This window comes from Alosa pseudoharengus, unplaced genomic scaffold (genome assembly GCF_046254945.1).
Source record: "Alosa pseudoharengus isolate Yale_2024_CS ecotype anadromous, Long Island Sound unplaced genomic scaffold, YU_APseudo_1.1 YU_APseudo_1.1_scf_12, whole genome shotgun sequence".
Taxonomy (NCBI): Eukaryota; Metazoa; Chordata; class Actinopteri; order Clupeiformes; family Clupeidae; genus Alosa; species Alosa pseudoharengus.
The window spans coordinates 6093927-6120875 of record NW_027468587.1 but is presented as its reverse complement, the minus strand read 5'-3'; the positions used below and the strand labels follow the sequence as shown (position 1 = coordinate 6120875).

Here is a 26949-nt window from a genome sequence, read left to right as displayed (position 1 = left end):
GACGACCCCGGCAGGGCAACTTATCTGCATTAAGGCAGCTCAAGGGGACAGACGGTGTCACATCCGCCCAATATGATTGTAAGCATAAGGACGGTGACGTGCCGTTAAAAAAATCTCCATCGGCATTTGCCCTCATGTTTGGAGGATGCATATTCTCTTTTCCTCCCTGATGACCTGATCTCGAACTGTCCATCTTCCTTCAGTGCTCCATCGAAACAACCAAAAACACATTTGGTGCTCAATCCATCTCAATTTTTAAAATCTATTACCTTTCTTTGTATGGCCCGCTCACCCCTGCGCCCGATCTTTACGAACCGCGCTGTTCCAACAATTATTATGACTACGGCAACATACACACACTAGAGAGAGAGAGAGAGAGAATTAAAGAATACACTGTGCCCATTTATCTCTTCAACCCTCCCCCTCACGAAGACATCAGGCCTAGTAAATGAAAAATGGACACGCTTTAAGAAGTATTGATTCTAGCTTTAAACAAAGGTACACTCAATATTATTTAGCTCTAAATACATCTTTGTTATCTGTGTTGGAGTGCCAGTTACGGCCCTGTCCTCGTAATCACAGACATAAAAATAATAGGCCAATTCCACATGAATTAACCGAGACAGGCTTGTTTTGGGGCCTTGACCGAGTGATCCATCTCCGTCTAGTCGTTGGGAGAGAGGATGTTTGAGAGAACATCTGAGGGTGTAGGTGAGTTTGTTGCCAAACTGAGCAACATTCTTTTCCTTTTAATATCAGGAGGTCTTAATTGCATAGCACAGAAAGCTATATAATCAGGATTTGCTCTTAACATTAACACAAACAATCATAAGCTTTAGGACTGAGCCTATTACAGCATGAAATAAATATTATCAGTGAAGCCTAGTAACTAATCATATTTATGATTGGCCTATTTAATGTGTATTTAGCCTATCAAAACAGTAGAGGCTAATAAGCATGCAATTCATTTGTTTTGCTTGATTTGAGAAGAATGGAGGTATTTACTTCAAAATAGCAAATTTGAAGAGATGCACAGCTGATATATCAGACTGATGAGGTTATCCTCATCTTCCCATCTCATCTTGAAAAGGACATCTTGTGTCCAATTTTGCAACCATTACAATTTGGTTATACAATTAACATAATGGAAAAAGTGCTATTCTCCTTAGACACTTGCAACCTCCCAACATCACATGGCTACAAAATACAGGCCCTTTACCACACCTCTTAAACTAACAGTTTAATGAACAGATGAGATAACACATTTTAACATTTGTCTTAAATATCCACAGAATGTATTTCATGATTGGGCCACTCATCAGTGAACCAGTGCTTTTGTATACAGTATAGACAGTGACTGACTTTGTTCCCTAATTTGAATGATGGGTTAAGTGCAAAGTCTAAAAGTCTATTGGCTATAGAGCAAGGTTTTAAGTGCAAACATCACTGGGTCAACTCAACACTCTCACAGATAACACAAACAAAGCACTTCGTTCATTCCTTGACTATGCACATTGCTCTTCAGAGTTAAATTAAGTCTCACTGCATAAGGTCTATGGTTTCAATATAACTAGGGTTAAAGAGCAGCATTACAACATTGACTCTCACCTAAATCCATTGTGTCAATTAATTAATACCAAATGCATGACAATCCTGATTGCTCTGTAAACAATAAATGTGAAACAAGAACGAGAAAGAGTTTGTACAGAAAGCTTTCCAGAGTTTCATATTTATTAATTTCATGAGCATAGATACAATAAAAATAATTAATGAATTAACACAGTCATCACTTCTCTTTCTACCCCAGCCTGTCAGGAATAAATTACACATCATTTGGATATAAGTACTACCTGCTATATGAAGCACACTGTAATCAAAGCCTTGGATGTCATATCTCAACATTAATCATAAGGATTTAGCCATGTGAACGGTATATGAAATGACAGTTGATCAGGATGACTGATGTATCAAGCTTTAAGTCAGTCAAAAGTATCTTGCTATGTGGCAAATTAACAATCATCTCCAAATGTGATATTTTAAAACAATCAGTACTTTGGTATTCAAAGTGATCACTGTCATGCAGCGATGGGCAATAAAAACACCAAAAATGTGAGGAAGTTGACCTCAAGCCTAATCTACTTAGTTTACGTAACTGCATTGTAAATCATCGTAAATCTGTAAATTTTCATTTTCATTCCACTTTCCATTTCATTGGTGATGACCATTACAGGCATCCCACCAAATCTCACCTTCCATCGTCAGTGGAATAGAAAAGGCCTAGAACATCCGTGATCAGACAGGACACAGAATTGTGAATGGATGCACTTATATAGCGCGTTTCTACTCCTACGAGCACTCAAAGCGCTTTACAATGTCTCACATTAACCCATTCACACACACTCATACACTGATGGCAGAGGCTGCCATGCAAGGCAAGGCCAACCTGTACATCGGGAGCAGTTTGAAGTTCAGTGTCTTCCTTAAGGACATTTTGACAGGGTCAGGAGAAGTAGGGTTCAAACCAGTAATCATCCAGTTACTGGACGACTCCTCTACATCCTAAGCCACCACTGCTCTACTACAATGGCAATGGACGGTCAGTGATGGTCAGCAACGGACAGTCAAATTGCTTATCAGCAATCTAGTCAGTGATCACTTCATGGACTAATTGTCACTGTTGTTTAATTTTATTTCAGTGGTATTAGTGTCAGTCATAACCTACTGAAGGATGCATTTAACACACAGTCTTGAATCTGTCCAAATAGGATGCATTTCTCTGTTCTTCCGTGTTTGGGTGTCCGTAACATCAGGATAACCGCTGCTCTTGGCCAGCCACTCGTCCCTCAGTGGCTTTTGCGGACGTGCCCGCTCAGGTGGTGTGCCCGGCTGAAGGTGAGCGGGCAGTGCGGGCACAGGTAGGGCCTCTCGCCGGTGTGCGTGCGCATGTGGGTCTTGAGGTGGTGCACCATGAGGAAGCCCTTGCTGCACTCCGGGCAGGTGTAGGGCCTCTGGCCCGTGTGGCTGCGCCGGTGCTTGCCCAGGTCGCCGGAGTTGTTGTAGCGCCGCGGGCAGTCGGGGCACGCGTAGGGCTTCTCGCCCGTGTGCGTGCGCCGGTGCTTGGTGAGGTCGCCGGACTGGGCGAAGCTCTTGCCGCACTCGCCGCAGGCGTACGGCCGCTCGCCGGTGTGCGTGCGCTGGTGGTTCTTCAGGTGGGCCACGCGCGTGAAGCGCTTGCCGCAGGCCGTGCAGTGGTACGGACGCTCGCCTGTGTGCACGCGGAGGTGCTTCCTGAGCACGCTGGCGTCGGCGAACTGCCTTCCACACTCGCCGCACTGGTGCGTCTTCTCCTGTGAGAGAAAGTGGAATAGAACATTACGTCCAATATTCCAATATGTGTTTAATGTTCTGCATTTCTCATTAGTAGGTCACTTTGATACTAAAAGTATGATTGTATGTAATGACTGTATGATATCTGTACTGTCCCTGTGTATATCTGTGTGTGACTGTATTTAGAGATAAGCGGGAATATTATGACTTTGCAGTGTTTCACTGTTCTGCATGGCTGCGTCAGTAGCTATCTGCTCCGGATTGCCAGGCTGCCACTAATCAGGGTCTGATTCAGTGTAGTCCACGTGAGATGGGATGACCAACGCCATCTCCCGTCAGCCTGGAAGGATACTTAAACCCTAACTATTGTCTTGTCTAGTTAGAGCAACTGATGGATCTTTAGGTGAAGTCATGCTGTCTCTCCCTTGATCCGCATCATTATAAATAAACTCTGTTCCTGATTTTTCATACTATTGGTCTGACTGGGTCTCTATTACTGGGTCTCTCTGGGGGCAGCCGTGGCCTACTGGTTAGCACTTCGGACTTGTAACCGGAGGGTTGCCGGTTCGAACCCCGACCAGTAGGCATGGCTGAAGTGTCCTTGAGCAAGGCACCTAACCCCTCACTGCTCCCCAAGCGCTGCTGTTGTTGCAGGCAGCTCACTGCGCCGGGATTAGTGTGTGCTTCACCTCACTGTGTGTTCACTGTGTGCTGAGTGTGTTTCACTAATTCCCGGATTGGGATAAATGCAGAGACCAAATGTCCCTCACGGGATCAAAATAGTATATATACTTATACGTATACTTATACTACTTCTCTCTATGGTATGAAAATGAGCATCACCTGGCTGTGCGTGCGCTGGTGCACGCGGAGGTTCCCCATGACGGCGAAGCTTTTGCCGCAGTCGCCGCAGCGGAAGGGCTTCTCGCCGGAGTGGCTGCGCAGGTGGTTGCGCAGCTCGGTGCGGTGGCTGAAGCTGTGGCCGCACTGACCGCAGGGGAAGGGCTTGAGGCCCGTGTGCGTGAGCAGGTGCGAGTTGAGGTGCGTCATGCGGCCGAAGCGCTTGGCGCAGTGCGGGCAGGCGAAGGGCTTGAGGCCCGTGTGGATGCGCGCGTGCTTGTGCAGGCTGCTGTTGTCGGCGAAGCGCCGGCCGCAGTCCGAGCACACGCACGGCCGCTCCCCGGTGTGCGAGCGCGCGTGCACGCGCATGCTCTGCACCGTCCGGTAGCCCTTACCGCAGCTGGGGCACCGGAAGAGCAGCTCCTGGCAATCAGGGCTCCTCGCGGCCGGACCCTCGCTGTCCGCCTTGGCGTCGTCCATGTCGTCTCTCGGCTCGGCCGGCGCTCCTGGCGGCGGGCAGCGGTGCGGGCCCTGACCCCACGTGCCGGCGAAGCTCTCCCCGCAGCGGGCGCACCTCAGCTGGCCGTCGCTGCTGACCGTCTGCAGCCGGTGCCAGCGCCGACAGTGCTTCTGGAGGCTGGCCAGGTAGTGGAAGGAGCGGGCGCACTGTGGGCAGGTGTGGCGCTTGCGGGGCGGCGGCTCCAGGGGCTTGGGGTGCGCCTGCCGCTCGTGGGCCTGGAGCTGGCGCAGGGTGAAGAAGCGGCTACTGCAGTCGGGGCACTGGACCATCTGGCGGAGGCCCTCTGGCTCCTCCGCCGCCTGCTTCTCCAGCAGGGCATGGTACTCCAGCTGATGGGTCCACTTCAGGTGCTTGTCCAGGTAGGAGCAATCGGTGAAGGACATGGAGCAGTGTGGACACGGGAAGAACTGACCAGAGTGGACTGTGAGTGAAGAGGGAAAGGATGAGGTTAGTCACGAGTATACACTTATAGCCTATTCACATTCATTTCTTTATTTAAAGTTAAATAGATGAATGGACACACACACACACACACACACACACACACACACACACACACACACACGGAAGGCACGTTCTCATGAAAGCACAAGTCCTATGCATTTAAGATAAGAGAATGTTTCGTCTTTGTCAGAGAAGCTGTGCCAGTTTGTTTCAATAACAATTCCATCTTGGGTGACCCTAAGCAGCCCTCAGAAAGTTTCCATACAAACTCCAATAATTTAGAAAATTAGGAGATTTTTAATGTGTAGTGTGTATGGGACATGTTTTAACAGTTGTGTTAACCTGGACTCTAAGGGTATTAAGGTTTGGTCTGTGATGATTCGACTGAAATCATGAAGTCTGAATTCACTTCAGTCCTACCTGTATCCGAGGCTTTACCATCCTCAGATGCCTCCAGCTTGATGTCTTCATCCTCTCGCTTAACAGGGCTTAGATCTTCCTCTCCTGACGGTGAGATCTCGAAGTCAGATTCTGGCTCTGTTTTTATTTGCATAGCCCACGTCTCGCAGCCCGGTTCTTGCTTGGGAACGACAGGTTCCGAAGGACAGGGCTCTGCAGATGTCGCCTCTTCTTTGATTGACTGCGTTTCATCGTGACTTGGTTCTTCTTTAATTTGGACTCTGTCAGAAAGGCTACAGCCAGCACTAGCCTCTGTGTATCCAGGGCGTTTGGTTTTGCACTCGACAAGTTCATCTACTTGAGGCAAGCGTTCTAACTTCACAAGCACTTCAAGATTGTCTTTGTTGCCTGTTATCCCATTCCTCTTGTGGGAGAATGGCTTCTTTTTCGCCGAGGTGACTTTCATTATTCTGCTGGACCTTATGAACAACGACAGCTAGCTACTGCATGTTCCCTGCACCCAATTTAATAAAACTGCCTATATGACAGATAAACACGACTCTCTAGTTTAGCCTACCTTAGTTAACGGTCAGTCCACCTTTAAAATGGATGGTGTTATCCTTGAGACAAGAAGGTTAGAAGTAAATCGTGCGTATCAAATAACAATGCTACACAGAAAATAACTCAGGTCATTGAAACTCGACACGACAAAAATCAGCTTGAAAATTAAGTGTGGATTTTAGCACAGAAACATATAGGTATTGCCATTCTGTAGCTAGTAACATTAAGTAGGATTAGCTAGCTGAACAAAGTCTTATTGTCTGTCAGACTACTGATCTGTTTTTAGCATGCAAGTATCCAATTTCTCACAGCCAGTCTTGACTTGTCCTCTTGCAATGATACTGGAAAAAGAAACGCCATCTTTCAACACTCATCAGTCTTTTTGGTAACCGTCTCTTTGCGTTCATGTAATAGTGTACCTGGCCGAATCAGTCAACTAAAAACCTCCTTGACACTACCAGAGCCCTTATTAGACATTCTCTGACACTACCATCTGATCAAGTGTTGATACCGGAAGATCCTTCTTTGCTTGCGTCGCGTATCACATTACGTATGTGACGTTCAACCAACCACGTCGTTCTGCTGTCATGACGAAGCACTGAAAAGTAGAACGAATCGGTTGTGTTCTGCAAATGCCTAGTTCAGAGCCATAGAGAGAAAGAGTTGCGACACTCTTTGATGTCACCGCCAGTGCAGTCACGTGGTTCGTGTAAACCGCTATAGTTCCAAAACATACGCTGGCTGTCATGTTCTTCTATGGGACAGACAGCAGCGATTGCGTTATTTAACGGTAAATATATATATATATAAACATACACCCTACTACTTTTTCAGCTGTTATTGCATGATTACATATTTGTTAATGTCAGTTTTGCATTTTGAGAGGCAGGGTGACAACGAAAAAGCTGTATATTACTTAGATACGTTTTACATTTTTGGAGGGAAAAGCTTATGTTCATGTTCGCATGGACAGAAGTACAGGCTAGAATGGCTCTAACTTAAGTTTTCTTTTCCATATCATTCATGTGATGACAGATGTCTCATGATTTTCATTTTATCGCAACTGGGCTGTATTATTGATTACCGTGATTTTGCTTATAAATTCCGATTCAGCCATTAGCTTACCTTCGTGGTAGCGTTAGGTCTGCCGTGGTCCATTCAGCATTCGCCTAGCAGCTAGCTCACTTCTGATAAGTGGTCACCCCCCAGACCACAACGTGAAACATGATCATGTTAAGACTAAGAATATAATTTTAAGATTAAGCCATTCACATATTATCAAAAGCATTATGCTTATATGTTTGGGTCTATAGGTAAGTGCAGAGCTATTAAGATTTTTCTCTACGGCTCTGGGTTAATGCAGAGTAAGAGTAAGGTTAGCTGCAGAGAGAGTGATAGAGAACAGTGACAGGTGACACTCCCATTGGACTCCGTTGTACCTTTTTGCTTTTTTGAGAAAGAACAGTCCATTCAGCATTTACACCCACTTCTTCTGATGAGGCAGGAGTTGACCACACAACCATGATCATTTTAATACTAAGCCATGCACAAAGAATCAAATATATTAAAGAATAACAACTCATTAAGCTTGGATGAATGAATCAAATATTGTTTAATAAAAAATACTGAGTGAGACAACAAGATGTGTGTGTGTGTGTAAATGTGTGTATCTAACTGGAAAAACAAGAACAAAGTGAAGGAACAGGGAGGAATATTATAAGTGATTAATACATTAAATAAAAATAAACAGTGTGGAACCAAAAAAAATGGGAACAAGCATGAATAAGGAACAAGCATGAATAATATCAACAAACATACGTACAGTGGCCACAACAACGATACTGGTGGTCCAGCAAGATCTGTTGAGACAGGGGCACAAATATATTCTAACAAGCCAGTTCACTCAGGACTGCCTAGAAAATACTTTCTCTTGCATACATCAGACTCACACCTGTGGAGTTCCACTATGCACTATGGCCAGTCACTGTAGGGCAGTTCCTCTCGACAACGCATACTAACATCCTCTTCATCTGTGTCCTGGACACTAAAAAGCAGATGAAGCGAAATAGGGCGACAATAGATTCAACAATGGACACAGCAGGTAACACTATATATAGGGCAAACCATTCACAACATATTATAACGTCGCAAATATACTATACTTTACCACACTTATAATAGCCCTGAGCAAATTCAAAAGTGGTTGAGGAGAGAGAGGGAGGGAGGATCCTTGGATGTATTCGGCCTCTCCATTCCCGGCACACTGTCAGCAGTCGCCACCAGCAGCCACTACCTGCAGACACCACCAGCCACCATTACCAGCAGCCGGCACCACCAGCAGCAGCCGCCAGCAGTAGCCGCCACCAGCAGCAGCCACCAGCAGCAGCAGCCGCCAGCAGTAGCAGCCGCCACCAGCAGTAGCAGCTACCAGCAGCAGCCGCCACCTGCAGTAGCCGCCACCATTACCAGTAGCCGCCACCATTACCTGCAGCCGCCACCATTACCAGCAGCAGCCGCCATCACCATCCTTCGCCAACACCAGCCAGCTCAAGCAGTCATCGCCTCCAGCAGCAGCCGCCTGCAGCAGCAGTGTTTGGGAAACAAATTAGTCACACTACTGTCTGAGTAATAAACATTTTAAAGCTCATTATGGCTTATGATAATTTTTTGTGTAAAATAATTTGTATTCCTACATGCAATCCAACAGCCCTTTCAAGGGTGTAATTAAACAAACCTTATTTCTACTAGATACACAGTACTCAGCTGACTAGCTAACACCGCCAGGTTCAGCAGATACAACCTAAAAAAGAACGTCCTTAATCAACCTTAATGATCCTAGTAATCTAACATCAATAATTTACTAAAGAAAATATGTCAGAGATTCACTACTGAACTTCGTAATTTTTGGTGTAGCGATACCTTCTTCACAGCTCGCAAAATCGAGATAACTAAGTAGCAGGCAATGACTGAAAATCGGTTGTCTACCAAGTTAAGAAAATATATATAAATTGCACTGTGCACATACAAATAAATATAAGCATATGCACCATAAAGGGCCTATTTATATAATATACAGAGTTGACAATTCAAAAGAGGTAGCTATTTAATGAATTTACGCCTGGATATAACGTTAACGTTTACAGAGGGCGAAGTCAAGCTAACAAACTAGCAGGCAATCGGTGGTCTACCAAGATAAAACATATATATAATTACGCTGTGTACATACAAATAAAGATCAGTATATGCATCATAAAGGGCCTCTGATAAAATATAAACAGTTGACAGTTCAAAAGAGGTAGCTATTTAATCAATTTACCCCTGGATATAACGTTACCTTCACAGAAGGCAAGTCAAGCTAACAAACTAGCAGGCAATCAGTCGTCTACCAAGATAAAAACAAATATATATAATTACGTTGTGTACATACAACAAAAGATCAGTATATGCATCATACAGGGCCTATGCTAAAATATAGACACTTGACAATTCAAAACAGGTAGCTATTTAATCAACTTACCTCAGAAGTTACTCGACAGTCAGCAATGGAAGTGAATGATGTCCAACGCCATAGAATGGCTTTTTGGAACTACGTGAGGCTGCATACCCAGGAAGTAGGCGGCAAAAAGCGTACAACGGAGTCCAATGGGAGTGTCGCAACTCTTTCTCTCTATGGCTCTGGCCTAGTTCTATCTGGCATAGAAATAAAAACCATTCCATCCGCTCTTCTGCAATCCACCTAGCTTATTCTGCAGGCGTCTCACATAATTCATTGTGCACTCAGTCCTGGAGATGCAAGGGTTACACATCAAGAAAAGTTGCTACATATTCAGCTAATGTGAAGACGTGTCTCTCTTCTTCCTGTCATGTCAAATGTTCTTGGGAGTGTGGTTTTCGGCATGCCATTACATTCACTCCACATTAATTGCAATTAACCACTATGGTTTGAATAATTCAAATGACGTTCATTCAGCCTGTCTTGGCCAGGACAGGACAGGACAAGTCTCATGACCTCACCACTTTGCCTGAAGGATTTAGGGCCCTTTCTTTTCTCTATTCACACCACTTCCTCGGGTGAGGTAATTCAGTCTCATGGATATCACTGCTTTGCAGGTGATATAGCTACTCAGCTTTACCTGTCTTTCCCACCTTATGACTTTTGAATTTGGATTTCTGCATGCCTTAGGGATATTTCAGTGGATGAAATATTAACTCCCTCAATCTCTCCAAAACTGAGTTTTTGGTGTTTCCAGCTCATACAGCTATTCCCCAACAGAATAAACATCCAGCGCTTGGTCCATCTTCAATGAGCCTGAAACTAATGACCGATTAGCCTACTCTGAGCATAGCCTCAGCTACAAAGTCAATAGTCATGTTGGTTTATCCCAATATCCGGAAGATCAGACCTTATCTGACACAATATGCCACACATCTTGTGCATTGTTCTTTCCAATCTGGACTATTGCTATTTATTGTAAACTGGCCCACCTGCTTGTGAGACCATTAAAGATGATTAAGAATGCAGCAGCATGTCTGGTGGCCTTTAATCAGCCTAGGAAGATACATGTAACTCCTCTGTTACTTACTCTTCATTGGCTTCCTAGGCCTAGCAGCCTGACTTAAATTCAAACCCACTCTGGCCTAAAGCATAAGAGGTTCAGCACCTTGCTATTTGAATACCATGATCCATCTTTACATCCTTCTTGCCCACTCTGCGGTCCTCTGATGAGTGAGCGTCTGCTGTGTCGACCATCAGGGATGGACAAAAATACATGAAAATGTATGTAGAAATAAAATACCAAATACCCGACTTATACATGCCAAAATAGATGTACCGCAAAACGGTACAAAATATGACCGCTGCTCAGTCCTGCACATTCTCTCTGCAAAAATAAATCTCCATGTCATACTCCATCCCCTATTGTAACTTTTGTGTATGTAAATGAATGTGTGTGTTTGCTTTTGTATATGTGTGCTTCTCTGTGTGTTTTTTCGCTTGTGTGTGTGGGGGTAATGGTGTGTGTGTGTCTGTGTATGTGTCTGCTTGCCTGCATGTGTGTGTGCGAACATTGGTGGGTCACATGCACAAGTAGCAACATGACAACATGAACTCTGTGTGTGTGTGTGTGTGTATTGTGAGTGGGTGTACATGTGTGTGTATGTGTGTGTTTCTGTGTGTGCGTGCATGCATGTGTGTGTGAACATTGGTGGTTCACATGCACAAGTGGCAACATGACAACATTATCTGACAACATGAACTGTGTGAGTATGTGAAAGAGATGGGCTCCTATAATTTACACAAGATTGATTTGTTTGGCAGGTGTGGTTCACATTGGGGGAGAAGTACATTAGTTCAAGAAAACACTGGCCTCCTATAATTTACTCTAAGCTCTCTTGTGGAAAGTATGATTCATGTGTAGAATGGACACACGAGCAAAGGAAAGTTGTAGGAATGTGTGTATGGAGATTTCTTTCATCTCCTGGATGAAAATTATACTCTTTCCCATTCATTTCCTATAGTGGTCATTTTTGACCGTAAACAAAAAAAGTGTGACCAAGTTGAATAAATCACTCAAAATTCAAAGAAAGTAGTCACAATGAATTTTATGTGTTCAAATGCCTTTTGTGATGGATATCATAAGGTCTTGAGGCAATCTGATGAAAAATGGCATATTTATGGTAGCCTACAGGGAATGTCTAAATCGGTCATTTTTGACTGGAACAGTTTTAGAAGGTTAAAGTAACTCATGTTCAAAGAACTTTTCCTTAATGACTCGTAATAATATCTTCATTTCCTTTTTGATGTTCGGTAATAGATGGTCTACTTTGCATCAGCAATAATGACTCAATGACTACTTTAAATGAATGATAAGAATGATTAGAGGCCACACTGAAAAAAAAACCCTGCTGGATTTACTTGATTTTATTGTGTACATCGGTTGCACATGAATGTTGTGCCACAGTATTGACAAAGCATGGTTCATCTCAAAGCATAACACTGTTAGCTGCGTGATTATCTGTGTTCTTTTTGCAGTCATGGGAACACAATGAAATGGTGACATCAGGACATCCCATGTGTTCATTTGCCTTACTGGTTCAGTACGTGGGTGCTTCACATTCATCTTACATTATTCTGTTGGATAAATTCATTGCTTGGTAAAATAGGTCAGTTTAGCGTAATAATTGTGTTTAAAAGAAAACGTGGGTTTGCTTAGTTTCATGTTTTGTGGTTTAGTAACTTTATTATGCCTCAGGGCATATCAACTTTATTTGAAACTATTATGTTAAACTAATGTAGTGTTATACTGGAAGTCACTTAGGACCAAAGCATCTGCCAAATACCATTAACATAAACAAGTCCATCCCGCTGGACATTTAACTGAGCTGATGTAGCGCCCCCTATAGGTCAGATCACCAAGTGCGTCTACTGTTCTAACTCTTCTGGATGAATAGTACAAAATTCATCAGATTGTCTTTATGAATATCTGAGAAAATAACAACAAACATTTTGTGCTAGGGCATAATTGTATATTTCATATTTTATCCCTGTAGAAAAGTGTGAGAGAAAACTAATTTAAAGAAAAGTCCGTAGACTGAGACAGACATTTTAGTGTTTTATTAGATTTACCGACTGCAGACCAGGACAGCAAGTCAGTCAAGCATATGACACCATCTTCTGTACAAGACTTCCTCTCTTAAAAAAGACAAGCCAACCAATGTACAAAAATGAGAGAAATAAAAAAAGCACAGTAGCAAACAACACAAAATATCAATAACACAACCTGAAACACATTAACACTACCTGTGGATGCGGACTAACTGATGTAAATGATCGCCAGAGGGAGTGACGCAGACTGAACAGTGTTCCGGAACTCACCAGGCTTCTGTGTAACCTGGACATTGCACTGTCATCAACATAATGCTGAATTCCAAAGAAAAAAATAGCATAATAATTAGTATTTATCAAATATTTTGAGTATTCAGTCCTTAAATATACATCACTTATGAGGGCATTTGGACTTAAGAGTTCAGCATTAACTGTGCGAAGAACTCTACTGTCTTACAGTCATAGATTCTGTCACATTTAATTTGATCAACTTTATTGTGTGGTGAAATATCGGACATCTAGGTTTGGGGTACATCAAATACTGCATTGCTAGTAGCTAATATTACAACTGAACATACATAAAAAAAATCCAACAGCAAAGCAACAAAATCCTTAAAATGAAAATACTGTAATTTCATGATTAGGTCGTTTCTTTATGACTATTTTAATAGTCTCTCACCAGGAGGCAGACTTACATTTGACTGGACCATTAGTAATATTAATGTATTGTACATTTTCTCTTACTTGTGGTTATTTTCTAGCTTTCCCTTCTGCAACCAATCAGAGTATGAGAAAGAACCACTGTAGCTCTCATTGGCTGAGTCAATCATCCAATTAAAAAGAGCTAAAAAGAACATCACAGTCTAGCATCAACATGGCCAAACTAGTCTAACAAGCACATCAAACTTGTTGTGAAAGATAACCATACCAAAAGAACCAATCAAACAAACAAACAAACAAAAGGGCTCACAGAGATGATAGAGTTCCTTCATGAAATGTGTGCGTGTGGCCGATGAGTTCCATGGTGATGACGACCTTGACCCCCCCCCTCAAAAACAAAAAAAACGAATAAAACTAAACAATAAAATAAAATAAAATAAAGCACGTCCAAAACAAGAAGGCTTAGAAAACAGCCAGACTAACCCTTGATATCCATCACAAGTCTTGCCCATGCAATGAAATACAGTCACAGCACCTCTGTCGAAAAAGGCATTTGCAGAGAAGGTTTTTAAAACGGGAAATACAATACATACTGTTACAACCTACATCAAGGAGGGGTAGATGTAGACGCTGACTCCTATATAAAAATGTGAACACAACTGAGCCGTTATGCGTTTCAATTTACAAGCAGTTTCATCCTTGTCATGAAACTCTACAAACACAATTTAAAGTGTTTGTTTCCCTAGTCTTGTTTGTTCCCCTAATGTTGGACAATCAGGTTTTTGAACATTCACGTGGACTTCACGTCCACCATATCTTTGCTCTCACTGGCTGTTCAGATTGTCACTCAAGGGATCATAAAGCACATATTGGTTCTGATGCAGGTACACACCTTTCCCATTGGTCAGTCCTTAGGCAGTCTGTCTGAATGGGCAAAGCCGATGGCCAAGCATAGTGCATTTCTGTGGGCTGCAGCCTTGGTCATGTGACATTGAAATGAACAAAGAAGCCATAAATAGACATGTTATGTAAAAGAGGTCGCTTAACTCATTAATTACACAGTGTATGTACATGGATGTGAACACATTTAGCCCTCTGACCACGCGTCTCACTCCCCACCTTTGTCCCTTTGTTTTTGGCCTACACTTTTTAACACTCTTCAAGTAACATTTCAGAACTTAGGACTTTCAGAGAGCTTTGTAACCTTCAGAGATGGTCTCCCTCTCTCTCTCTCTCTCCCTCCCTCTCCCTCTCCCCCTCTCTCTCTCTCCCTCCCTCTACTCTTTCACTCTCCACCTCCCTTTTTCTTTCCCTCTTTGGCCTCATCTCACACATGTCCATCTCCCCCAGATCATGCTCTTGACCGCTCACATGGCCATGGTGGTGAGGTGCTGATGTCCCAGCAGGCCCTTGCGTCCTCCGCCGGCCCCCGTGTGCGTGCCAGCGCCGCCGCCGTGGCCGCAGTACTCCTGCAGGTTCTGCCGCAGCGTGACCAGTGCCGAGCCCAGGCAGGCGCGGTTGGGCGCCAGGAGGCCGCCGGGCAGCTGGAAGAGGACGGTGGCCACGCCGGCCATGCCGTCGTCCGTGGGCTCCAGCGTGATGGGGCCCACCTTGAAGGAGGAGTAGGAGAAGCCCATGAGCTGCGAGAGGAAGGGGTCGGAGCGGCAGAAGTGCTGGTAGCTGCCGTGGGTGGTGGCGGGCGGGTGGTGGTGGTGGTGGTGGTGGTGTGCCGGCGGGTTGGCCGTGGAGGTGGGCGCGTAGTGGTGGTGGGCGTTCAGGTAGTGCAGAGGCAGGTGCTGCCCGCTGTTGCCCGAGCCGAGGGCCGCCAGGTGGTGGTGGTGGTGGTGGTGGTGGAGCGCGGTGCCCGAGCCGGGGTCCTGCTTGTAGGACGGGGCCCCCGAGCGGCCTCTCTGACCCATCACCACGCCGCTCAGCTTGCCGCTGCGGGCTTGAGCCAGCGAGACGCTCCCGCCATTACCGCCCACGCCGCCGGCCACCGGCAGGTAGATGAGCTGCGGCTCCTCGGGCTCCAGGTAGACGGTGAGCTTGGCGAAGGGCCGCGACGCCATCTTGGTCATCTCCTGGATGTGGCGGCGCTGCTCGCGGCGGAAGTCCAGGAACTGCTTGACCTTCCAGAGGAGCACGCAGACGGACAGGAAGAGGAAGAAGCAGGAGAAGAAGACGGAGAAGAAGACGAAGAGGTCGATGTGCGCCTGGTCCTGCCGCAGGAAGAGCAGGCCCTGCGACTCGCCCCCCCGCTCCTCCGTGCCGATGCCGCGCAGCGCGATGTAGAAGCGGCTGGACTTGAGCGAGTGCACCTCGTGCGGGAAGGTGACCACCACGCGGTCGCGCACCTCGCGCACCACCAGCACCGTCTGCGGCTTCCACACCGTGATGTAGGTGATCAGGCCCTGGGCCTTCTCCTCGCGGACGTCCCGCTCGCCCACCCCACCGCCGCTGACCCCGCTGACCCCGACTCCCCCGGCTCCGCCCGAAGCGCTCCGCCCGGCGTGCAGCTGCAGCGGGGCGCCCAGCAGGCCCGAGGACGCCGCCGCCGACTGGTTAGCGAATACCTTGATGGGAGACGGCTGGAAGGGCATTTCCTTGTCGCCGTGGGAGACGGGACTGGCGCCGCCGCCGAGCATGCTGGCCTCGTCCTCGATGCGGATGTTATGCACGCCCGAGCGCTGGTCCACGTCCACGACGAAGGTGTCGTGCGAGTTGGACACGTACACCTCCACCTCGCCGAACGTCACGTCGATGGTGACACGGATGTCCACGTTGGTGAACTTGGGCTGCGCGGCGAAGAAGACGGTGCGTCCCCGCGGCAGGTTGCGGATGGACGGATCGTGGAAGCAGTTGGTCTGCGAGGTGGGGTCGAAGCAGCACTCGTTGTCCACGTTGAACTGCCGGTAGCACTGGCGTCCTTTCACTGGGGAGCCATTGAAGGAGTCCTTGCACTTTGCACACTGTGGACAAAAGACAGGAAGTGTGAGATTGAGGCCGTGTCCTAACAGGATCCAAACGAGCGACTGTCAATGTTATCTGTCTACACCGAATCCGTTAAATATGCCCTTCTACTGCGTCATATTCACGCTGCTCGCATCGCTTGCAGTCAGGACACTCCAACTGAAAACAATGGAATTAAACGGATTTTATCGCTAATGTTCGCTCGCGTCGCATCCGGTTAGGACATGGTGTTACACAGACAGGCAGATGGAGCAACCAACCAACAACACCAACAACACCAACAACACCACCACTACATTTCATTGAAGGGATGACCGTTCCAGAAGGAGGGTGTGGCAGCAGTAAAGGACTGAGGGTTACCTGTAATCTGTAGCACTCTTTGCGGTCATTAGCAGTCGGCAGGCAGTTGACGGTCTCTGTGTTGTTCTGACAAGGGCACCCGGAGCCGTCCATATTACAGGTGGAGGCGTGCCCGTTACACTGACACCTACAGGCGAAAAGGGGTAAATACAAATGCTTCTGAATAAAGTACCAAAAAACTTCAAATAATAGCAAATAATATATATGGTTATGGTTATGGATTTGGCAGACGCCTTTGTCCAAAGCAACACATAAATACAAAACAACATATTATTTAAAATTGAACAGGAAACAGATTAGAATGTTGGTAAAATATAATAAGGAGAATAGTAATAATAAACAACAATATCAATTCAATCAATAGCCTAATAAAATAAGCAATGAAAATGAGGGGAAAAGCAATAATAAAACAATAATGTCCATTCAATCAATAATATAAAAAAAATGGTAAGACTACATTAAGGAGAATATCAATAATAAACAATAATGTCGAATTAATCAACAGCCTAATGAAAATAAAACAATATTATACAAACAATAACACATAAGCGCTTAAACAACTAAGAACATGTTGAACAGGAATGTCTTTAGATCCCCCTTAAACGACCCAAAACTACTACAGGAACGAAGAGCACTGGGCAACTCATTCCACCAACATGGAACCACTGAGGAATAGAGTCTTGAATTAGACCTTGTTTTTATGACTGGTCGACATAACAGACGCTCATCAGAAGACCGCAGTGGGCGGTTGGGGATGTAAGGCTTGATTATTGAATTAAAATAACTAGGAGCAGATCCAGTCAGTGTCCTATAGGCCAAAGTGAGAGATTTAAATTTAATTCTGGCTACTAGGGAGCCAATGGAGAGTAATAATGTATAATATATATCATTTGCATGTGTTTAACAAATCAGTTAATGTAAGACATACTATATTTTCTCTTAGATTATTGGGAGCTTTTAAAAACAAACAAAAAAACAATACAAGCCTAAGTCTAAGCAGTCTATGGACCTTGAACGTTTCTGAATGAAGGCAGCAGTCTGACTCATCAGGAAAAATGCATAATATAAAATAAAAATACACAGAAAAAAAGACACAGTGTGCACTAACAGTATCACTTAAAAATGATTTTACATTAAACGAGTTTTCATGTTCCGCACAAACCAAGGGAATGTTCGAGGAAATGAGCATGCGAGATGTGGGAGAATGAATGTGCAAAATGTCAAGCATCGAACATCCCTCACTGAGGCACTTGCATCGATTAACTGTGGAGGCAAATGCTCACATCTCAGCACTTCCTCACTGTGTTGAAATTATGATTGGAAAAACAGCAACCTATTCAAACTTTGGAAAACAAGGCCATTATGGAGAGGAAAAGGAGGTTGCTAACGTTCCACAGGGGAGCGGCAGTATTAGCTCCCATCCATATGAAGCGCCCTCGCTACACAGACGAGCAGCAGCAGCAATAGCTGGGATCCCTCACAGGAGATCAATACGAGGAATGAGAGACGGACAACCTTGAGGCGGCGCTCAGAGGAGATTGGACGCGCGGGGGAGCTCATTTGATTCCATTTATTTCACAGCGCATACTGCGGGATGTCTTTCTTTCTTTTTTTTTTTGCATTTCCCGCGATGCTCTATTTACAGTGACGCCAGGGCAGAGTGTAGCAGAGCAGAGGTGAGGGACTCACTTTTCACACTTCCCCTGCAGCAGGAAGTAGCCCGTGAGGCAGTTGTCACACTTGTCGCCCATGCTGTTGTTCTGGCAGTTCACGCAGACCACGTCGTCCTCGGTGGGCCCCTTGGCCACTCGCTGAATGATCTGCGGGAGAGAGAGGTGTGGGTGAGACCGACATGTGAAACTGATCTGCAGAGAGAGAGGTGTGGGTGAGACCGACATGTGAAAATTACCTCAATCCAGCATTGAGCTCAGGGCAAGTTATGTAACATTACACGGAAAAAACATCCCAAAAATTCATTTATAATGTTCATGTAATTTAATCATAGCTAGCACACCTGCATTCTAAATGGTTTCTCTGTTTCTTGTAATCGTTATGGGGGAGGTTACAACACAAGGTGAGAACGATTTCAATTAACACAGTGTCTGGTGTGACAGAAAAAGAAGAACATCGGCATTCACATTTCTTAGTAGATGTTATCTGGCATTTTTGGCATCTTTTACCTGTATGGGAAGTACTACAAATATCAGAAATGATAATATCAAAGTATATTTGTGTTTATGTCCACATTTGAAATACATTCCTTGTATGCTTCCCTATACATTTCATTGGCCTTCCATTTAATGTGGTCTAGAATAGTAACCTTTCTGAGACCAAGGATGCCATTTGCCTCATTAGAAATGTGCTTGTGGTTTTCTATCCTTTGAAACATAGAGCAGGCAATTACTAGAGGTGGAAACTAATTACATGGTCAAATGTGATAGATGTTAACTGACAGTGGGAACAACAGCTATAGTGATGATATTAACTGGAGAGGTAAAAGCACAAAGAATTTCTGCAAATGACCGCAAATGGCATCAATTTCAGGAATTAGCTCAGTGCTTACGCTGTCGGGGTCCAGGGGGTAGTTGTTGATTAGCGCTTTCTCATACTCGTCCCTAGAGAGGCAAACGGCACTGTTGCCGCGGCAAATCTCACGGCACGGCCGACAAGTGCCACCGCCCACCGCCGAGCCCACAAACAGAGGCTTACACTTATCACACGACTCTCCCTGCAGGGAGAGAGAGGGAGAGAGAGAGAGGGAGAGAGAGAGAGAGAGAGAGAGAGAGAGAGACAGAGAGAGAGAGAATGTAAAGAAAGGGATGAAGAAACAGAGAAAGAAAAGGGTAGAGGTGTGAAAAAAGTAGTTGATCAAGACGTGCAAAAGAAAGTCACTATATGTGAAGTACACTTAACGCTGCATACTATAGATAACTATGGGTGCGTTCGTAAATTGCCACTCCAAGCGCTCCAAGCACACTTAACCGTTCATAAATTCGGAATTATCGTGTGTTTATTCAGAGCTTCACACTCTCGGAGCGTCCAGAGTGTGTCAGATTGAATTTACGAACGTACCCAAAATGTTCACACTATGTGTTGATCTATAGTACGTGTGAGCGTGTGCTTGCTTGCGGGTTGTTCTAGCTAACTTACCACAGTGTTGTTGTGGCACTCCAGACACTTGTCCAGCTGGTGGACTCCGGCACAGTTGCTATGCTTGTTGCAGTGGCACTCGGACGAGCAGTTCTCCCCAATGAAGCCGAAGTGGCAGCGACACACTCCGGGCGACACACACGTGCCGTTCACACATCCCTGAGGACACACCGGCTCACACTGACCCGTCACACTGCAGGACAGAGAGAGAGAGAGAGAGAGAGAGAGAGAGAGAGAGAGAGAGAGAGAGAGAGAGAGAGAGAGAGAGAGAGAGAGGAGGGAGAGAGAGAGGAGGGAGAGAGAGAGAGAGGAGGGAGAGAGAGAGAGAGGAGGGAGAGAGAGAAGGAGGGAGAGAGAAATAGAAAAAAAGAATGAGTGAGCAGGGTGAGAAAAAAGGAGAAAAAGATAAGAATTAAATAAACGCATAATCACAGTGGCAGGAACAGAAAAAGATAGCCCCTCACAATATTGACCATTTTGGGATATGCTTCAATAATGTCCTGCCCTTTCACAATATGTTCCTATAATGTCTGGCCTTAGGAAATAATCGCTCACAATGTCCCAGCTATCAACACAATCTTTTCATGATAATTCAGCTGTTGAGATATTCTCCAATAATCTCTTAGCTGTGGTCTCATTATTTCTGTAGTGTGTGTGTGTGTCCTGTTGTGATGTCCTTCTATGAGGCGGCCCTGTGGTGCTGGTCGTGTACCTGCTGAGCACGTAACCCTGGCGACAGGTGCAGTAGTAGTCCTGCGGCAGGTCGTGGCAGTCCTGCGACTTGTTGCAGTGGTGATGGCCGTTGGCACACTCGTCCTCCTCTGGGCAGTGCAGGAAGGACCAGGTGCTGTTCCACTGCGGGCACATGTCCTCGTTCACTCCTACACACACACACACACACACACACACAGTTGATCAGTGAAGGGAGTGGAGAGCTCACAATGCATTCATTGTCTAGCCTTATGTTCCAATAGGTACAACTCCTCACTAAACCAACACATTGGCAATGAAGCTGATGGTGAGTTGAGTTCCTAAACACTGGCACATACTTATTATGCACTTATGCTCACTGTATTCAGATTTATCACATACTTATTATATACTTATGCTCACTGTATTCAGAATTATCACAGATTATTATACACTTATGCTCACTGTATTCAGACTTATCACATACTTATTATGCTCACTGTATTCAGACTTATCACATACTTATTATACACTTATGCTCACTGTATTCAGATTTATCACAGATTATTATACAGTTCTTCAAAACTGAATCTGAAACTTTCAAGTTTTATTTAAGTGGCAAACCATAATTTCAAAAGACACACTGTGAGAAGTTTCTTTCCTCAATCGGGCAATAAGCCGTATAACATGCAGGATAATGTATTGCCCTTTGGTCATTATTGGAAAATATATTAGCGGACGATACATTATCCCTTATTCATTCTCCTACCACCCCCAGCGATTGGCTCACCGTCCAGGCCTCCCTGCAGGCAGTGTCCAGCTCCGTTGCCCCCGCGGGCCGCACACCATCCGCACTGCGGCCGGGCGATGCACTGGGAGCACTGGTTGAGCTGGGAGCACTGGGGCGAGCAGGAGTCCCCACTGGACAGCAGACGCCCACACTGGCCCGCCTCGCAGCGCAGGGGCACGAACGACGGACTCATACACTAGCAGAGAGGGAGAGAGAGGGAGAGAGGGAGAGAGGGAGAGGGAGAGAGAGGGAGGGAGGGAGATAGGGAGGGAGGGAGAGAGAGAGGGAAGGAAGGAGGGAGAGAGAGAGGGAAGGAAGGAGGGAGGGAGGGAGGGAGAGAGGGAGGGAGAGAGGGAGGGAGGGAGGGAAAGAGAGAGACCATTATGATCCAAAAACTAAACAAAGCCACTCTTTACTGGCCTTTCTGGCTAGGGCAACTGCCTTTACCCATATCTGAGGTGAAGTAGACATTTTTTTCCCTGCTGTAATGTCTCAGGCTGGAAGCTGTTATGAAAATGTGCTTTGTGTGATGATACTGTGGATGTGTTTATGGCTGAGCAGAGAGAGGGGGCAAGGTGCCACAAGACAACATGACCCCCACATGACCCCAACATGACCCCTGTTTGTGACTGTGCTGGCTGGTACCTGCTGCAGTGCCATGCTCCAGATGCAGTGCTGCCAGCCCCCGTCAGCCCCGTGGGAGGCCAGGCACTGGGTGCAGCCGGCCAGCTTGTGGCAGGGTTCAGGGCAGGGCAGTGGCGGAGACGACTCCACCTGCATGGGCGACACGTTCAGCAAGCCGTAGCTCAGGCACGTCCAGTCGTAGGTGGGGTTGACGCTCACGATGCGCCGTGTCTCGCCTACACACACACACACACACACACACACACACACACACACACACACACACACACACACACACACACACACACACACACACACACACACACACACACAGACACACACACACACAGACACAGAGTTGATCAGTGAAGGGAGGAGAGCTCACAACTGGTCTTCTTGCAGGACATTCAGTTCTACCAGCAAATCTAATGAAATATAATAAAAATATGATGCTCTCTTTTCAAAAATAAGGGCTTTGTTTTCCTCTAACATGTGATTATCTTGTGATCACATTTCCAGTAGACCAATAATATCACAAGACCCAAAACACACACACACACACACACACACACACACACACACACACACACACACGGCCACATCTCACCCGTGCGTTTGAACTGACGCGTCCACATGCATTTCCCAGAGGAGGTGCACTTGGGGCAGTCGGAGGCCTCGCAGCTGGTCTCGGCGCAGTTGCTGGACAGAAAGACCTCACGCTGGTTGATCTTGCAGTCGTGCTCCGACGTGCAGCTCACGGTGCTGCTCATGCACGCGCCCTCAGGGCAGTTGGTGCACCACTTACACTGCAGGGCAGGCTGGGGTGGGAGAGAGAGAGAGAGAGAGAGAGAGAGAGAGAGAGAGATACAGACCCAGTGGGAGGCTCAGTATTGATACGGTCTCACACACACACACACACACACAGCATTTCTCTCATGTCTTCTCCCTGCCTCGCTCTGTGCCTGTAAACATCTCACACACACAAGAGGCGCTCTCGGATTCTTCTGAAGTGTATCTTTTCATGTTCAGGCCAATTCACGCCAGAGATTCACCAGAAGACAAAACTGTTGCAGAACATCAGAGGATCAGAGATGAGATGCAGTGGTGTGAATTTTAAAGCAGCAAACCATCATTGCAAACCATCTGATGCAGGTGTGAAAGATCCATCTCAAATTGCACCAAGTTAGTGGTTTTCAGTAACTGCCGGTCGTCTTGTTATGAGTCTTTGGTCAGACCAGGCCCTTACTGCCGGAGGGGATCTCTCCCACCGCACATGTACACACAGATGCACATCTAAGCTCTATTTTGTTTCTACTGACCGCCAGAGGTGGTGATTTCAGCACCTGGATGTCCATCGCACGCATGTGCAGGTCGAGTGTTTGTATCAACAAAGTGACCTGGGTGACGTATGCCCTGTGCCCTGGCACAAAAGGTAAGCCCACCCAGGAAGTGACCTCTTGGCATCTTCTCGCGTTGGCAAGCAGGTTTTGGAGTTTCAAAAAGATTTTGGTGTCGCTGGAAGTCTTGTTACTCAAACGGGTTGGAGCTGTGAATTTATGCCCTCCTAAAGACTGCGACTAGCCCCCTTAAACGATTGCACTCATTAATTTGAAGGTAAGACCAATTTTTTTATTGATGTTGGGTTACGGTCACACCGCATGGCCAGCTTATAGTCAGCTGTGTCGGTGTTTACGCCGTTCCTGAAGCTGTGTCAAAGAGCATAGGAGTTACCTCTTTGGTTAAATAACCTTGCATCAAGTAGCCTAGGTGAAGATATGGCCGAGATTCCCTCCCGCAAACGTTCTTTTCTTGTAGCGGAAGGGTGACTATTGGTCCCACACTCTGGTGAGCCGCTTTCTAAAGGGGTTTCAGCGACTGAGGCCTCCTCAAAGAAACCCAGTGCCCTCCTGGGACTTGCCCGTTGTCTTGCATGCACTGTGCAAACCCCCATTTGAACCCCTGGGGGGTATAGAGTTGAACTGGCTGTCCATGAAGATAGCCTTTCTCTTGGCCATTACATCAGCAAAGCGGGTAGGAGAACTACATGCCTTGTCCATAAGCAGAGAGTGTCTGCGGGGGGTACAGGAGTAACCTTATGGCCGTAACCCCTCTTTTCTACCAAAGACCTTTTTCATCCTCATACATCAACCACCCCCTTAGGCTGGCAGCCTTTGAACCCCACGATCAGGGGTCTGAACTGGGGTTTAGTGCTGAGCTTTTGTGCCCCGTACGGGCTCTCAGGGTTTATCTCCAGAGGACCACCCAAATCCGGCAGTCAGACGCATTGTTTCTCTGTCATACAGGACCAAAACGAGGCCTTGCCCTGTCCATACAGCGGCTATCAAGATGGGCCACATCGGCCGTGCTTACAGGAGCAGTGGTCTCCCAACCCCTTCTCATGTGCGGGGCCACTCCACCAGGAGTGTGTCCACTTCATGGGCAGTCCTACTAGGCCCCTCTCAGACATTTGTGCAGCAGCATCATGGGCCTCAACCTGCACATTTGCTAGATTCTACAGGGTGGATGTCGTACCACATAACCCAGTGGCTGCAGCTGTACTTCCTACGCCTTCACAGCATCCCTAACAGCCTTCACAGCATCCCTAACAGCCTTCACAGCATCCCTAACAGGCATCACAGCATCCCTAACAGCCTTCACAGCATCCCTAACAGCCTTCACAGCATCCCTAACAGTAACAACTCCTCCTGACTTTGTTGATATTAGCCATCCAGGTGCTGAAAGCATCGCCTCTGGCGGTCAGTAGAAACGAAATGGAACGATGGTTACGTATGTAACCGTGGTTCCACGAGTTCAGCACTTGATATATTCACTAGAAGATTGCCAAGAGGTCACTTCCTGGATGGGCCTGCCTTTTGTGCCAGAGCACAGGTTGTACATCACCCAAGTCATTTTGTTGATACAAACACTCGACCTGCACATGCGTGTGATGGGCACCTGGATTCCATCGCATTCGTTCTATCCGAACCTCATAGAACAGTGCATTTCGTTCCATCCGAAACTCATAGAACCGCGATTACATACGTAACATTCGTTACCTGGCCCTGGGGTATTGGGAGTAAGTCAACATGAGTAGTGTGTGTGTGTGTGTGTGTGTGTGTGTGTGTGTGTGTGTGTGTGTTTAGCATAGCATGTTCAGTGTGGATGTGTGTGTGTGTTTGTGTTGGTGTGTGGTGAGCGATCTGGTGCATAATGGCTGCCGTGCATCACCCTGGTGGATGCTACACATTGGTGGTGGTTAATGAGGTTCCCCCTTCACTATAAAGCACTGTAGAAATGGCAAGTTGTTGTTGTTTACCTGTATGGGGCTGGAGAAGGTTTTGGGGTGTCGGGCGAGGCACTCGCTGCAGGTCTTGAGCCTGCGGCACTCATCAGGCAGCCTAGGGGTCGAGGAACAGGGCGACTGGAGACTGGAACAGCCCAGCCTGAGAGAGAGAGAGAGAGAGAGAGAGAGAGAGAGAGAGAGAGAGAGAGAGAGAGAGAGAGAGAGAGAGAGAGAGAGAGAGGAGAGAGAGAGAGGAGAGGGAGAGGGAGAGGGAGAGGGAGAGGGAGAGGGAGAGGGAGAGGGAGAGGGAGAGGGAGAGGGAGAGGGAGAGGGAGAGGGAGAGGGAGAGGGAGAGGGAGAGGGAGAGGGAGAGGGAGAGGGAGAGGGAGAGGGAGAGGGAGAGGGAGAGGGAGAGGGAGAGGGAGAGGGAGAGGGAGAGGGAGAGGGAGAGGGAGAGGGAGAGGGAGAGGGAGAGGGAGAGGGAGAGGGAGAGGGAGAGGGAGAGGGAGAGGGAGAGAGAGAGAGAGAGGGAGAGGGAGAGGGAGAGGGAGAGAGAGAGAGAGAGAGAGAGAGATTAAAGAGGGGCATTAGGTGACATTCGAACAGTGAGGGGGAAAAAAGAACAAAAATGCACAAGGTTACTGAGAGTGAAACACCAATCACATGCCTCCAAACTAGTATAGGTACCGTGTTATGTTGTGCACAGTGTAGATGCAGTCAACAGGATCCTGAGTACTGTAAATGTGTATGTCTGTGTGTGTGTGTGTGTGTGTGTGTGCATGCCTGAGTGTGTATGTGTGTGCCTGAGTGCATGTGTGAGCAAGTGTGAGCAAGTGTGTGTGTGCGTGTGTGTGTGTGTGAGCAAGTGTGCGTGTGTGTGTGTGTGTTTGTGAGCAAGTGTGTGTGTGCGTGTGTGTGTGTGTGCAAGTGTGTGTGTGCGTGAACAAGTGTGTGTGTGCGTGTGTGTGTGTGTGTGAGCAAGTGTGTATGTGTGTGTGCGTGTGTGTGTGTGTGTGCTTGTGTGTGAGCAAGTGTGTGTGTGTGTGTGTGTGTGCGTGCGTGCGGGCGTGCGTGCGTGCGTGCGTGCGTGTGCGTGTGTGTGTGTGTGTGTGTGCGTGTGCATGTGCATGTGTGTGCGTGCGTGCGTGCGTGTGTGTGCGTGTGCATGTGTGTGTGTGTGTGTGTGTGTGCGTACCTCTCGGCCATGTCGGAGGAGGCACAGGAGCCGCGGCACCACACACAGCTGCCCGTGCTGCTGTTGCAGGCGTCCTGTGATGTCAGCAGCACGCAGGGGTCAGAGGGCAGCGTCAGGGTCAGCAGGCGGCCCAGGGTCACGCCGTTGAAGCCGCCCGACAAGAACAGCGTGCCGTCCAAACCCGCCATGGCCAGCGACACCGAGCGGTTCACAGGGTCACCCACACCAGAGCCTGGACAGCGGGAATGAACAGAGGTCCACAGAGACGGAGCAGATGAAGAGATATAAAGAGGGGAAGAAAGAGGGAAGAGAGACAGAGATGCTGACAGACAAATACATTGCCTGATGATGGTCATCTGACCGAAACGTTGCAATAAAAAGCATTTAGAAAACGTTAGAAATAAAAGCAATAAAAAGCTACAATTGCAAGACAGTGTGCGGAGTCTTTCTACTTCCTTTGACAGACAAAGAAACCAATATGGTTATTACACACTTCATATAGAACACCTGAGTACAGTGAGACAATGTGAAT

At 46.8% G+C, this 26949-nt stretch overlaps 2 protein-coding genes and 1 long non-coding RNA gene across 3 annotated transcripts in view; all 3 read right to left on the bottom strand.

Moving 5' to 3' along the window:
- Positions 1-1723: 1723 nt before the first annotated feature.
- Positions 1724-6599, bottom strand: LOC143118782 (uncharacterized). Its single transcript, XM_076279881.1, has 3 exons — positions 5552-6599; positions 4171-5108; positions 1724-3347 (listed from the first exon to the last, which is right to left on the bottom strand). The coding sequence occupies exons 1-3, from the start codon at positions 5994-5996 to the stop codon at positions 2844-2846; spliced, it is 1887 nt and encodes a 628-aa protein (XP_076135996.1). The 5' UTR covers positions 5997-6599; the 3' UTR covers positions 1724-2843.
- A 1085-nt stretch (positions 6600-7684) lies between these two features.
- On the bottom strand, positions 7685-9763 carry LOC143118286 (uncharacterized). The gene is made up of 2 exons (XR_012986089.1): positions 9609-9763; positions 7685-9473 (listed from the first exon to the last, which is right to left on the bottom strand). It is a non-coding gene; the product is annotated as an uncharacterized LOC143118286 (long non-coding RNA).
- A 2926-nt stretch (positions 9764-12689) lies between these two features.
- The window catches only part of LOC143118780 (multiple epidermal growth factor-like domains protein 8), a 47784-nt gene continuing 33524 nt past the window's right edge, over positions 12690-26949 (bottom strand). The window contains exons 34-44 of the mRNA XM_076279880.1: positions 26418-26649; positions 25256-25382; positions 22547-22757; positions 21961-22175; positions 21316-21511; positions 20548-20716; positions 19836-20028; positions 19249-19413; positions 18375-18505; positions 16686-16812; positions 12690-16324 (exon numbers count right to left, since the gene is read on the bottom strand). Of these exons, the coding sequence (XP_076135995.1) occupies positions 14723-16324; positions 16686-16812; positions 18375-18505; positions 19249-19413; positions 19836-20028; positions 20548-20716; positions 21316-21511; positions 21961-22175; positions 22547-22757; positions 25256-25382; positions 26418-26649 (3368 nt within the window). The 3' untranslated portion in view covers positions 12690-14722. The remainder of the gene's footprint in view (positions 16325-16685; positions 16813-18374; positions 18506-19248; positions 19414-19835; positions 20029-20547; positions 20717-21315; positions 21512-21960; positions 22176-22546; positions 22758-25255; positions 25383-26417; positions 26650-26949) is intronic.

Excerpts from the sequence above, each read along its gene's own strand:
- LOC143118782 (XM_076279881.1), bottom strand. The coding sequence starts at position 5,996 with ATGAAAGTCACCTCGGCGAAAAAGAAGCCATTCTCCCACAAGAGGAAT. Across the intron at positions 5,109-5,551 it reads TGGTAAAGCCTCGGATACAG|TCCACTCTGGTCAGTTCTTC; the intron begins GTAGGACTGAAG and ends CTTCACTCACAG. Across the intron at positions 3,348-4,170 it reads ACCAGCGCACGCACAGCCAG|GAGAAGACGCACCAGTGCGG; the intron begins GTGATGCTCATT and ends TTTCTCTCACAG.